The 11,898-nt window shown below is 46.6% G+C and overlaps 1 protein-coding gene across 4 annotated transcripts in view; it reads left to right on the forward strand.

Annotated features, from left to right (window-relative positions):
* Positions 1 to 10,541, forward strand: part of LOC120917300 (toll interacting protein) — an 81,447-nt gene extending 70,906 nt beyond the window's left edge. For all 4 annotated transcript variants that reach the window (XM_040328499.1, XM_040328500.1, XM_040328502.1 and 1 more), the window contains one exon: positions 8,349 to 10,541. In XM_040328499.1, coding sequence (XP_040184433.1) covers positions 8,349 to 8,560 — 212 coding nt within the window. In that variant the 3' untranslated portion in view covers positions 8,561 to 10,541. The remainder of the gene's footprint in view (positions 1 to 8,348) is intronic.
* The last annotated feature ends 1,357 nt before the right edge of the window (positions 10,542 to 11,898 follow it).

An 11,898-nucleotide genomic window follows, 5' to 3' on the forward strand; every position in this document is an offset into this window, starting at 1 on the left:
ATATTTTTTCATATTTGGCCACACAGCCCCTATGTGAATACACTAGTTTCTTATAAGGCAGCGTGCTGTTTACTTCTGCTAACCAGTGGGACAGCTCTGGGGGTTCCGACCTCATCCATACCCGTGCTATAACTTTTCGGGCTACAAATAGTGTCTCGTGCAGAAAGATTTTGAGAAATTTATTGATTTCCGTGTCTGGGAAAATGCCCAGAAGGCATATCTTGGGCTGTAGCGTGATGGGGGATCCCATTTTGTCATGGAGAAATCTCACGACCTGCTCCCAGAAAGCCTGGACCTTGGTACACTGCCATATTAAATGGTAGAAGGTGCCCGTTTCGCGGCTGCACATTGGGCATGTGTCGGAGAAATCTCTCTCTCTATACTTAGAGATCCTAAGGGGTGTGAGGTAGGCCCTGTTAATGATGAAAGTTTGCGTAAGTCGATCTGTCAGTTTCGGGGATACCAGTTTGCATGCGTCTAGAGCGTCGCTCCATTCGTCGTCCTCCATTGGGCCCACCTCCGCTTCCCACTTGGGCTTTAGGGCGTATGCCGCCACCGTCGCCTTTGGGAGCGTGATCATAGTGTGGAATTGGGTGATTAGCTTTTTGGGGTCGGGATACTTGACAGCAGCCATGAGGGGGTTGTCGGCGAGGGCTAGGTCGTTTTGGGGGAATTGAGCCCTAAAGGCGTGCCGCAGTTGGGCATATCGGAATATCATGTGGTCTGACAGGTTATACTCATGTTGTAACACCGGGAAGGGTTTCAGCTTTCCGCTCCTGGTGGCATGGGACAAATAGTAGATTCCCCTAGCGCTCCAGACCTCAGTGTCTTGAATGCGCTCCAGCTCCGGTAAGGCGGGGTTGTGCCACAGGGAGGTGTAGGGGCGGTATGTTTAATCTGTCTGACACTATATTCCACACCCTCCTATAGTGATAGAGCAAAGAATGTCTTCCCTCTGCTATCCGTGACCCTCCCGCTATTGCCACTAGGGGATCGCCTAGTGGTTGAGTCCATGTTGGGCAGAGCAGGCGAAGGAACCTGGTTCTGTCAACTTTGTCCACATGGAAAAGTTGTGACAGTTGGGCAGCCAGATAATATGCGTTTAGATCGGGTAGCGCCAGTCCGGCCAAGTCAGTTGGGTTCTTCAGTCTGTGCCAAGGGAGTTTATGTCTCGCGGTGCCCCACACAAATGGCTTTAGGATAGTTTCCATAAGTCTGAAGCACCTGAGCACAATGTATATCGGCGAGTGCCACACTATGTAGAGGATCTTGGGCAGCAGGACCATCTTTATTAAATTCACTCGGCCCGAGACTCCTAGCGGGAGTCTGGTCCAGGCTTGCGTTTTGGACTTTAGCATGTCATACAAAGGCGTGACATTTAGCTTGATGTAATCTGCAGGGTCCCTGGTAGTACGAATCCCTAAATATTTAATGTCAGCCACTCTCTGTAGTGGAAGAAGGGCCCTGTCTCTGGTCTCTGGGTAGCTGTCAAGTGGAAGTATTTGGGATTTGTCCCAGTTGATCCTGAGCCCCGAGAAAGCTCCGAAGCGCTCTATCAGGGTCAGGGACAGTGAAAGGGAGTCCGTGGAGTCGTCCAGGTATAGAAGTGTGTCGTCTGCGTATGTGCTTATTCTTTCCTCCACATCACCTCTCCGTAGGCCCGTTATGCCTGGGTGCGAACGTATGGCGATTGCCAACGGCTCTGCCGCCAGGGCATACAGCAGCGGCGACAGGGGACAGCCCTGCCTTGTGCCACGCCGCAGGGGGAACCGACTCGAGGGCCATCCGTTGGCTAGTACTCTTGCCACCGGGGCCTGATAAAGGAGTTTCACCCAGTGGATGAATCTGGGGCCTATCCCAAATTTAGTGAGGCATGTCCATAGGTACCTCCACTCCACCGAGTCGAATGCCTTGGCGGTGTCTAGTGTGACGATAACTCTAGCCCCCGGGTTGTCGTGTCTGGCCTGAAGATTGATGAACAATCTCCTAAGGTTGAAAGAGGTATTCCGGCCAGGCATGAAGCCTGCCTGGTCGGCGTGCACAAGGGAGAGGATCACGGTGTTGAGGCGAGCTGAGAGCACCTTGGCCAAGATTTTTATATCTACTTGTAAGAGGGAGATGGGGCGATATGACTCTGGTTGGTGAGGGTCCTTGCCTGGTTTAGGAATTAATACTATGGTGGCTTCCCTCATTGAGGGCGGGAGTTCAGAGTCATCGAAGATGGATTTGTATAGGGAAAGAAGCCTAGGGACCAGTGTTTCCGCGTATGTGGAGTAGAATTCGGCTGGCAAGCCATCTGAACCTGGGGCTTTGGACTTTGGGAGGCCAGCGATAGCAGCGGATATTTCCTCTGCCGTTAGTGGCTCCTCAAGTGTTTGGGCCTGCTGCGTAGTCAGTCGTGGAATCTGGAGGTTGGCTAGGAAGTCGTCCGACAGGGAGTCGGTGTCTGGGGCTACTGTGTCGTACAGAGAGGAGAAAAAGTCGTGGAACCTACTAGCCACTTTCTCTGGGTCAGCTATCAGATCTCCGGCTGGAGAGCGCAGGGAAATCACCACTGGGGGTCTTTCCTCGCAGTGTACCAAATAGGCAAGTAACTTTCCCGCTCTCTCCCCGTGTTCGAACGTCCGCTGTCTGAGAAAGAAGAGTTTGCGATTCGATCTCTCGTAATGTAATTGGTCCGCCGCCCTAGTGCAGAGCAGTAGCTCCGCTGCAAGGTCAGCGGTCGGGTTGGCAGTGTATTCTCTCTCTTTTGCTATCACAAGTTCCGTGGCTCTATCCAATGTCTCCGCCGCAGTGGCTTTAAGGGAGTTGATGCGGGATGAGAGTATCATGCGGGCGTGGATTTTAAAGGCCTCCCAAACTGCCCGGGGGGACGCAGACCCAGAGTTATCAGTGAAATAATGTTCCCACTCCGTGGCTAGGTTCGCGTCCTCCGGGAGCAGGGTTAGCCAGAATGGGTTTAACCGCCAGGAGGGTGGCGGGCGAGCCCGGGGCAGCGACAGTTCCGTCCAGCATGGGCAGTGATCGGAGAGGGACCGAGGGGAAAAACCCGAGTCCCTCACTCTTGGGAGAAGCTTTTTAGATACTAATATCAAGTCTATGCGGGACATTGAGTGGTGAGAGGTCGAGAAGCATGTGTACGCCCGGTCTGTGGGGTGCCCGTATCTCCACGTATCAACTAGGTTGAAATCCGCGAGAAGTCTCGCAAATCTAGTAGGGCGCGATTCCGCAGGTGCGGCCTGCTCTCTGGCCATTCTGTCTAGTGAGGGGTCTAGGACCGTATTAAAGTCTCCCAGCCAGATTGCCGGTGTGTCGGGGTGTAGGGCCATAAAGTCAAATCCTGAGACTACTATAGTGGACTGAAATGGGGGTGGAACATAGAATGCCATAAGGAGGACCTGGTCCCCATACAGTTTAGCTTTTAGGAAGACATACCTGCCCTGCGGGTCTATCGCTGAATCCTGGAGTTCGAAATGTGCCGTTTTAGCGATTAGTACAGAGACTCCTCTGGAGTGGGAGGTATGGACAGAGTGAAAGTCCCAGCCCACCCACGGCCGCCTGAGCGTCCGTTGGGCAAGGCCCTCCGCGTGTGTTTCGACTAGGACTACAACATCCGCTCTCTGTTTTTTGAGGATTGCAAATATTGCAGATCGCTTAATCGAGTCCCTCATCCCTCGGACATTCCAAGTTAGTAGTTTTAGTGTGGCCATGGGATATACCAGGGTAGGCTATGAACTCCAGGATTCTGGCCACATTTGATTGCACACTGCTTAACCCCGTACCCACCACTGTGCACATCCCTACATGCCAACAATCTATGCACATTTTGCTCAGTTGAAATATCAAACAATAGGAAATCATTTACAACCCAGAACTTTTGCAACCCTCCCTCCCCCCACCCCGCCCTGCACTTTCCCCAACTGGTGCGGGCTTGAACCCTCAACTGCCAACATGGCGAGAGCAGCACCCTTTGCAAAATAACAGGTAACAGTCTAGCTATCCAGAATACACTCTGGGGGACCACCTGCACGATCCCGGGTGTTACCCAGCCGGGCCACCCTGGGTGGAACCGCGCTGAGGTGTTCCCCAAAGGACTATAGTGGGTTGCTGCTAGTGGGGCGGAATTCCGCTGCGTGCACAAGCACGGTCCAGGACCTGTCACGCTGACCAGTGCGTGTCCTTGCAGTGTGCCTCCCTCCGCCGGTAGAGGGAGAATGGAAGTCAGTGGAAATCAGGAGGAGGATTATAAAAAAGTATAAAATAAATAAAAAAAAATTGGAAGAGAAAAATCCAGGGGGAGAACAAGGAGAAAAAAGAAAAGAAGGGGTGAGAGATACCCATGGAGATTTTCAATGACATCGGATCGTAGGTAGAGCAGGCCGGTATTCAGAGGTGTGGGAACGAATATTTATCCCCCCGCTCGGCCCAGCACGCTGTTCGTTCTCTCAGGTACAATCCAGCCAAGTGAACAGTACAGGGTTCCGGATCTCTATGTGCTGTATGGGCCACCTAGGTGACGCAGGGGCTCCGAGTATCAAAGAGCAATGTCTGGATGCGGTCTGGAGCCCTCTGCCTTCCGTTTAGGGGGGAGAGGACCGCAAATCGAAGGCGGCCATGTGGGGGAAGGTGCGGCAAGGCCGGGCACACTATAGAGGATGTTCTGAGGGAGGGATGGGGGGGAGATCTTCCCACACATAAGGACAGCTGAGGGCCGCGATATCACTGGTGAGGTGGCCAAAATCAATAGTTCAGGGCCTAGATGCCATTATCTGCAATGTACCGGGGGACAGGGAGAACTGGTTACTTATCTGCGTCTGTCTTGCCGCTCCATCCAGGCCAGCACCTCCTCCGGATCGTCAAAGAAGTAGGCCCGGTCCTCACCTTCCACGCGGAGACGGGCCGGGAACAGCATGGCATATTTCACATGTTTGATCCGCAGGCGTCGCTTGGCCTCCATGAAGGTCTTCCTCCTGCGTTGAACTTCGGCTGAAAAGTCCGGATACGCGGCCACCATCTTGTTGTCAAAGGGGATGTTGCCTCTCTCCCTGCTCAGCCGGAGGATGACATCTCTGTCTCTGTAGTTTAGAAATTTGGCAATGAACGTGCAGGGGGGCGCCCCGGGTGGTGGCTGCCTGCCCGACATACGATGGGCCCGTTCTACCGCGAACATGGGGGAGAAGGCCTCTCTGCCATATGTATCCCTAAGCAATTTTTCCAGGAAGTCCTGCGGATCTCTCCCCTCCACCCCCTCCGGGAGACCGACGAACCTTAAGTTGCACCTGCGACTTGACCATCCACTTTTTTAGCGGGGCTGAGACATTGCGGCGGACATATCAGACACCCGAATGACACTTTTTGGGTACCAGTTACACTAATGGAGTGATCAATGCTAAAAAAAAAATTACCAATGACACTGGCAGGGAAAGAGTTACCATCAGGGGTGATCAAAGGGTTTAGTGTGCTCCTATGGAGGATGTATTTTGACTGGAGGAAGACATAGATCTGTGTTTCTGCTTGGCAGAAATGCAAGATCTCCATTTTCCCCTCTCACAGTGGTGGTCTGCCTTGTTCTGCCTCTCGAGAATGATCGGCGTGTCACATTGGCCCTGCGTCAATCCAGTGGGTACCATTCCAGTCATTAACGAGTCCCTAAAAATTAGATACAATGGCTTTGAAATGACAGAGATCAATTCTTTTAGAATCCGTGGGTGGATGCCATCTGGTCCAGGTGCTTTAATCCACCTTTATTCTGTCTAAATATTTAAGGACCATATCACTTTTGAGCCATTGTGGATCATTTGGGGCTGTGTCACTACCACCCCCATTATGGACATGAGCTCACCCATGCTCTTTTGTATACACAGAGCTAAAGAGTATTTAATAAATTAGCCTTCTCTTTGTCCCCAGTCACCCACTCTAGATTATTTTGTAAAGGGCCTACATGCTCAGACTTGACCTCCTTTTACTATTAATATATTTGAAGAATTTTTGAGGGTTTGTCCTATCTTTTGCAATCTGTTGTTCATTTTGAATTGTTGCATCCCTGATTTCCTTTTTCTGTTTATGTACTTTTTAACATTTTAATGATTATGGCGTTCTTTCATTTTGATATTTTTTAAAGGCACTTTTTTTATTATTTATAGCCGTTTTAACTATTGCCGCGAGCCACATAGGTTTTATTTTTAGCCTTTTAACCACTTCAGCCCCGGACCATTTGGCACTGCGTCGCTTTAACTGACAATTGCCCGGTCATGCTTTGTTTACCAAACAAAATTGGCGTCCTTTTTTCCCACAAATAGAGCTTTCTTTTGGTGGTATTTGATCACCTCTGCGGTTTTTATTTTTTGCGCTATAAACAAAAATAGAGCGACAATTTTGAAAAAAAATGAATATTTTTTACTTTTTGCTGTAATAAATATCCCCAAAAATATATAAAAATAAACATTTTTTTCCTCAGTTTAGGCCGATACGTAGTCTTCTACAAATTTTTCTTAAAAAAAAAATCGCAATAAGCGTTTGATTGGTTTGCGCAAAAGTTGTTTTTTTTTTTTTTTTACTTGTAATGGCAGCGATCAGTGATTTCTTTTTTTTTTTTTTTTTTTTTTATCAGTACTGCGACCTTATGGCGGACACTTTTGACACATTTTTGGGACCATTGGCATTTTTATAGCGATCAGTGCTATAAAAATGCATTGATTACTAAAAAAAAGCCACTGGCAGGGAAGGGGTTAAGTATGTTCCTTGGGTGTGTTCTAACTGAAGGGGGGGTGGAGTGACTTGGGGAAATGACTGATCGCTGTTCATATATTGTATGAACAGACGATCAGGCATTTCTCCCCCTGACAGGACCAGGAGCTGTGTGTTTACACACACAGCTCCCGATTCTCGCTCTGTAACGAGCGATCGCGGGTGCCGGCGGTGATCGGGCCCGCCGGGCATGCGCTTCGGGACCAGGGGCGAGCGGGGGGCACGCGCGCCCCTATTATCTGAATTGGGAGATGACGTAATATTACGTGATCTCGCGCAGCCGAGCCGACCTGCCGCCGTATAACTGCGGCTGCTAGTCGGCAAGCGGTTAAACATCTTGCCCATGGGAATATGCTTAGTCACTTTGAAGAATTCCCATTTCTGCTCTGTGTCCATTGAACAAGCTGAAGTTAGAAGTTGATTATTATGCACAGCTGCACCAGATTCTGTGTGCACCAGCTTGAGTAAGTGCCAGTTCCGTGCGCTTTTTTTTCTGCACTAATAATGCATGCAGCGTTTTTCATGTATTCCAATGACTCTAGTTCACACCAGTGCAGTCAGTTTCTGATTAGTTTACAAAAAAACTATAGCATGTATGTTCCCTGGGTGTGTTCTAACAGTAGGGGGGGTGGCCTCACTAGGGGAAATGACTGATCGCTGTTCATACATTGTATGAACGTCTTAGACGGTCAGGCATTTCTCCCCCTGACAGGCCGGAAGCTGTGTGTTTACACACACAGCTCCCGGTCCTCGCTCTGTAACGAGCAATCGCGGGTGCCCGGCGGCGATCGCGCCCGCCGGGCACCCGCACAGGAGTCAGGCACGAGCAGGGGGCGCGCGCACGAGCCCCTAGTGGCCGCTAAGAGAGCCGACGTTATTGTACGGGCTCTCATGCAGGGGAGCCGACCTGCCGCCGTAGAACTGCGGTGGCAGGTCGGCAAGTAGTTAAGAACAGGTCAGCAGTGATGGCTCCCAAAGTCTATCCTGCCTTTCCAGAAAACACTTTTACAATATAAAACCTTAGCGTTATCATGTAGAATGCTGCTAGTTTTTTTTTTTTTTTTTTTTTATAAGTACTTTGCTGTTTTTTCGGTTCATACATTCATTTATATGTTGTAACTTAATTTTAGATGGTATGACCAGCTGTCTTCCTTATAAGAACTCTGCAAAATAAGCAGTTTAAATGTGTATTCTGCGATTTATTCTTTGTTTTTTTTGTTTTGTTTTTTACTGAAGTATTTGCTGGAGTTCAGCATTTTGTCAGGGCCAGAATTCTACATCAATTCTTGTAGGCACACCACCCTTATTGTGCAAATCTTTTTTTTTTTTTTTTTTTTTTATTATTAGATCGTGTCGTCTGTTCAAAACAATATTTCACATTGCAGCTTCATCCTGCAGCAGAATTTTGGCATTGGCTATCACTGTGCCTGCGCTGCCCCTAGGCAATGGCTTTCCTTGCCTTAAAAGTCCAGTGCTGACTAGTGTGGTTGTTGGGGGGGGGGGGGGGGGGTTTATCTTGTTTAAATACGGTGCATCTGTTTCATGTCTGGTGACAGATGTAAAAAAAATATATATGTTGATCATTTTTAATTTTCTTCTAGGTATGCCAGGTATGTACAACCCTGGAGCACCAATGACTCTACCACAGCCAGCATTAAATCCTCAGCATCAATCTTGGGACGAAGACCTTAAAGCCCTCAAAGAGATGTTCCCAACAATGGACCCTGAGGTCATTAAATCAGTTCTGGAGGAATACCGAGGGAACAAGGAAGCTGCAATCAACTCTCTTCTACAAATGGTTGAAGAGTCCTAGTGGAATCGCCATTCTTCTGCCTTGTAGATTTTCTTTCCCCTGCCAGTGTCCTTTTTTGACTTGCCAAGATGGAATTTTCTTTGACTTCTTTCAGCCCATGAAATATTCAGTTGTGGCTGTTCATTTGTGTTTGTGTATTTTGGCTTCTTCTGCACAGTTAATGATGTTGGAACGTTCCATACATACGTCTGACTATGCAGTGCCCTCCTCATGGGGGAAAAACAACCTTCTGTATTTGCTTCTAAGCTCATTTTCAAGATGTATCAAGTGTGGTTTCAATGGGTCCTGGAAATATCCAGAACGAATAGGCCAGGTAGAAAATCGATCAGCCTTCTTTTTTTACCCAGTCTTTGGGTCATGCTCAGGGGTTAGCTAAATCTGGATGGGATATTTTCCAAAGAATAGTAGGTAATTTATTTATTTTGCAAGAGAATGAAGTGTGTCTGATCTACACAGGAATGTTCACATGACTAAAATCTCTGGTTGACAATCTATTACTGGATATCATTTTAGAATACTATGGTGGAATGTATTCATTTAGGTGTGTAAAATCTCAAGAGATTTTTTTATACAAATGGCCTTGGAGAGGAGATGGCAGATGGATATCTGAAAATAGCTACCAAACAATCTATCTTTTCCCTAGGTCATAGACTTGCAGGCTTGGATCCCATGAGCTTCTGTCTGTATGACATTAATCAGGTGTTATGTGAGATGTGGCACCACACAGAAATCTAATTACTATCTTTGCTAGATTAAGTAATGACCATCCCACTTCCTAGTGGCGCTCCAGCAGTTGTTGGTTTTTGTGTGAACCCAGCCTTGCGGCTGAGTAGGATCCCAGTAGATAGAAGTACCCCACTCCTGGCAAAGCTGTGTCGCATGATATACCCATATATTGGTCTGGAGAATCAATTAAATTATGCGTTGTTTCTGTCTTTGTCTTTTTTTTTTTATGTGCCAGTTTCAGAATCCTATTTTATTTATTTTTTTCCATTGTGGCGCAGTACAATAAATGTTGACCCTAGTAAATTGAGAAGCCCAACATTGATTGCACCCCAGTGCTTTTATCCACCAGAGGGAGCTACTTGTCTTGTAATTGGTCATTATATGGCAAAATGTAAAAAATTGATATAGTGATTGCAGGCCAAGTTAAATATATCAATTTTTTTTAAATTGGCTTCTTTCTGGTTATGACAATTATCTATGTGTACCATCATGCTGTAGTCCTTTTGACAATCCTTGTATTTGTGCATTCTATATACATGCTTCATGCTCAACAATCAAAGCAAGAAAATATAACAGGCTGTATCCAGCCTAATGCTGGCCATACACGCACATCATTTTGGTTGTTTGCAGATTCAGCGATTTTATTTGCCGGTCGACAGCGAATTGCCCACATTCTGACAGAATAAACTAGTTTCCATGACTGTCCTTACCGTTGGATAACAATAAAAACCTATATAAACTATACAAGACAGAATATTCTTATTGTTTCGATTACAACATACACATATTCACTGTAGTTAAAATGGCCCCACGGTCAAAATGGTTGGTAAAGTTGACACTAACGGCACGATTGTTGAACGATCTTTGCGAAAATTACGTGTTTCGGCCGAAAATCTGCGTGTATGGCCAGCATAAGAATAATGAATATGGTATGCAAGGTACTCAACTCTTCAAACCAATAGATAGGTGTTTTTTTTTTTTTTTTTTTTTTTTGGAAGATCTACAAATGGCAGCAAATGAATATCTCAGAATTCTGTATTTTATGCAGTGTTTTAATGCTTCTTGTTCATTCATCAGTTTATGATTTTAATTGTGAGGTTTTTCTATTGTCATTACAGAGGCAATGCAAAATTTTCAAATGTGTGAGTAGGATATTTCCATTAATTGAGAATAATGCAGGATATACCTATCCTTTTTAAAGTGTAAATATCGATCAAATAAAAAATGGTGCAGCCTGTCACTAGCATTAACACAACAGTGTTTAATTTTCTGAGTCCCTTTTTATACTGTAGTTTTTTGTTTCCTGTTATACTAGCCACACACTACTGCATCCTTCCGATTTATTTTCTTTAGCCTGGAGACTGAACTGGTGAAGTCCCTTGTTCAGCCATTTGCACTAAACAGTATGGATAGAGGAGTCTGCACTGTTGGATGTTTTCAGACAGCTGCAGCACTCGTGACTGTCTGGTCATCCGAACAGTGGCTGCATTGGATAGGATGCAGTTGCTGTGTGGCTGATCTTTCACTGGATCCTTCCATTTTTCAATCGAAGTTTGGCAAGCGGACTAGTGTTGACAGGATCACTGACCGCTCAAATTTTAAAGTTCACGCCTTCTATGTCTAGCCCTAATCCTGCTGGTAGGGCCATTATTTTTCCACTAACTGGCCATACTGTGCAGCAAGTGGCAGATACATTTGCAATTATCAATCAACCAACGGGACATTGACTGCAGTGGTTTACATAAAAGCACTCAAAGCCGGTCTCCTGCAGAAGTGGGAACTAGTGGTTAGGGAGGGGCTGGCCGCATGTATTTTAAGTAGTATGGAACGGAAAAAAAGGATCTTTCAGTCTAACCATAAGTAAGTAGCATGTACCACACTGAGTCAATGGAGAGAAATTTCCCTGGGATGTTTCAAAGTGGAAACATTCATACCTGAGCAGAGCAGTTTTCCTGCGCACATCTCAATAATTTTGAGATTTTTTGTTTTAGCTAATGGAAAGCATTACAGGCTAAATAATTCCTGAAGAAATGCACAAAAACTACTTGATTTGTGCGCGTTTGGTCATTACCATTTAAGTCTTGGGGTTCAAAAAGCCCATTCTGCATAGGTAGTTCATGTAGCTTTTAGTACGTCAGGCATTTAGCTACAGGTACACAAGTGCTCTGTTGTGAACAACCACCATTGAAATACATGGGGTTTTGGATGCTGAGTATTTTGAAGCTTTTAGCTACAAAACACTCAGGTGTGAATGGAACGTGGTTGTAAAGGCTAAAGTTTTTTTTTTGTTACCTTCATGTATTCTCTGCATTAAGGTAAAAAAAACTTTCATGTTCAGCTACCCCTAAACACCCCCAAAATACTTACTGAGCCTGTACTCATTTTAGCGCCGTGCCTCAGAGCAGAGTCTAAGGTAGTGGGAGCCATTGGCTCTTGATGCTGTCAATCAAATCCTGTGAGGTGGGAGCAGTGGGTAGAGATAAACCACGCTGTGTGTGTGTGTGTCAAGACCCACTGAAGCGAGCCTGCATGTGTGCCACTATAAATAGTCACTTCCTATGGTGACACACAGAGAAGAATAGGAACCTAGAGCACTGGTGGGGGACCGCAGA

The sequence above is a fragment of the Rana temporaria genome, chromosome 11 (assembly GCF_905171775.1).
Source record: "Rana temporaria chromosome 11, aRanTem1.1, whole genome shotgun sequence".
Classification (NCBI taxonomy): Eukaryota; Metazoa; Chordata; class Amphibia; order Anura; family Ranidae; genus Rana; species Rana temporaria.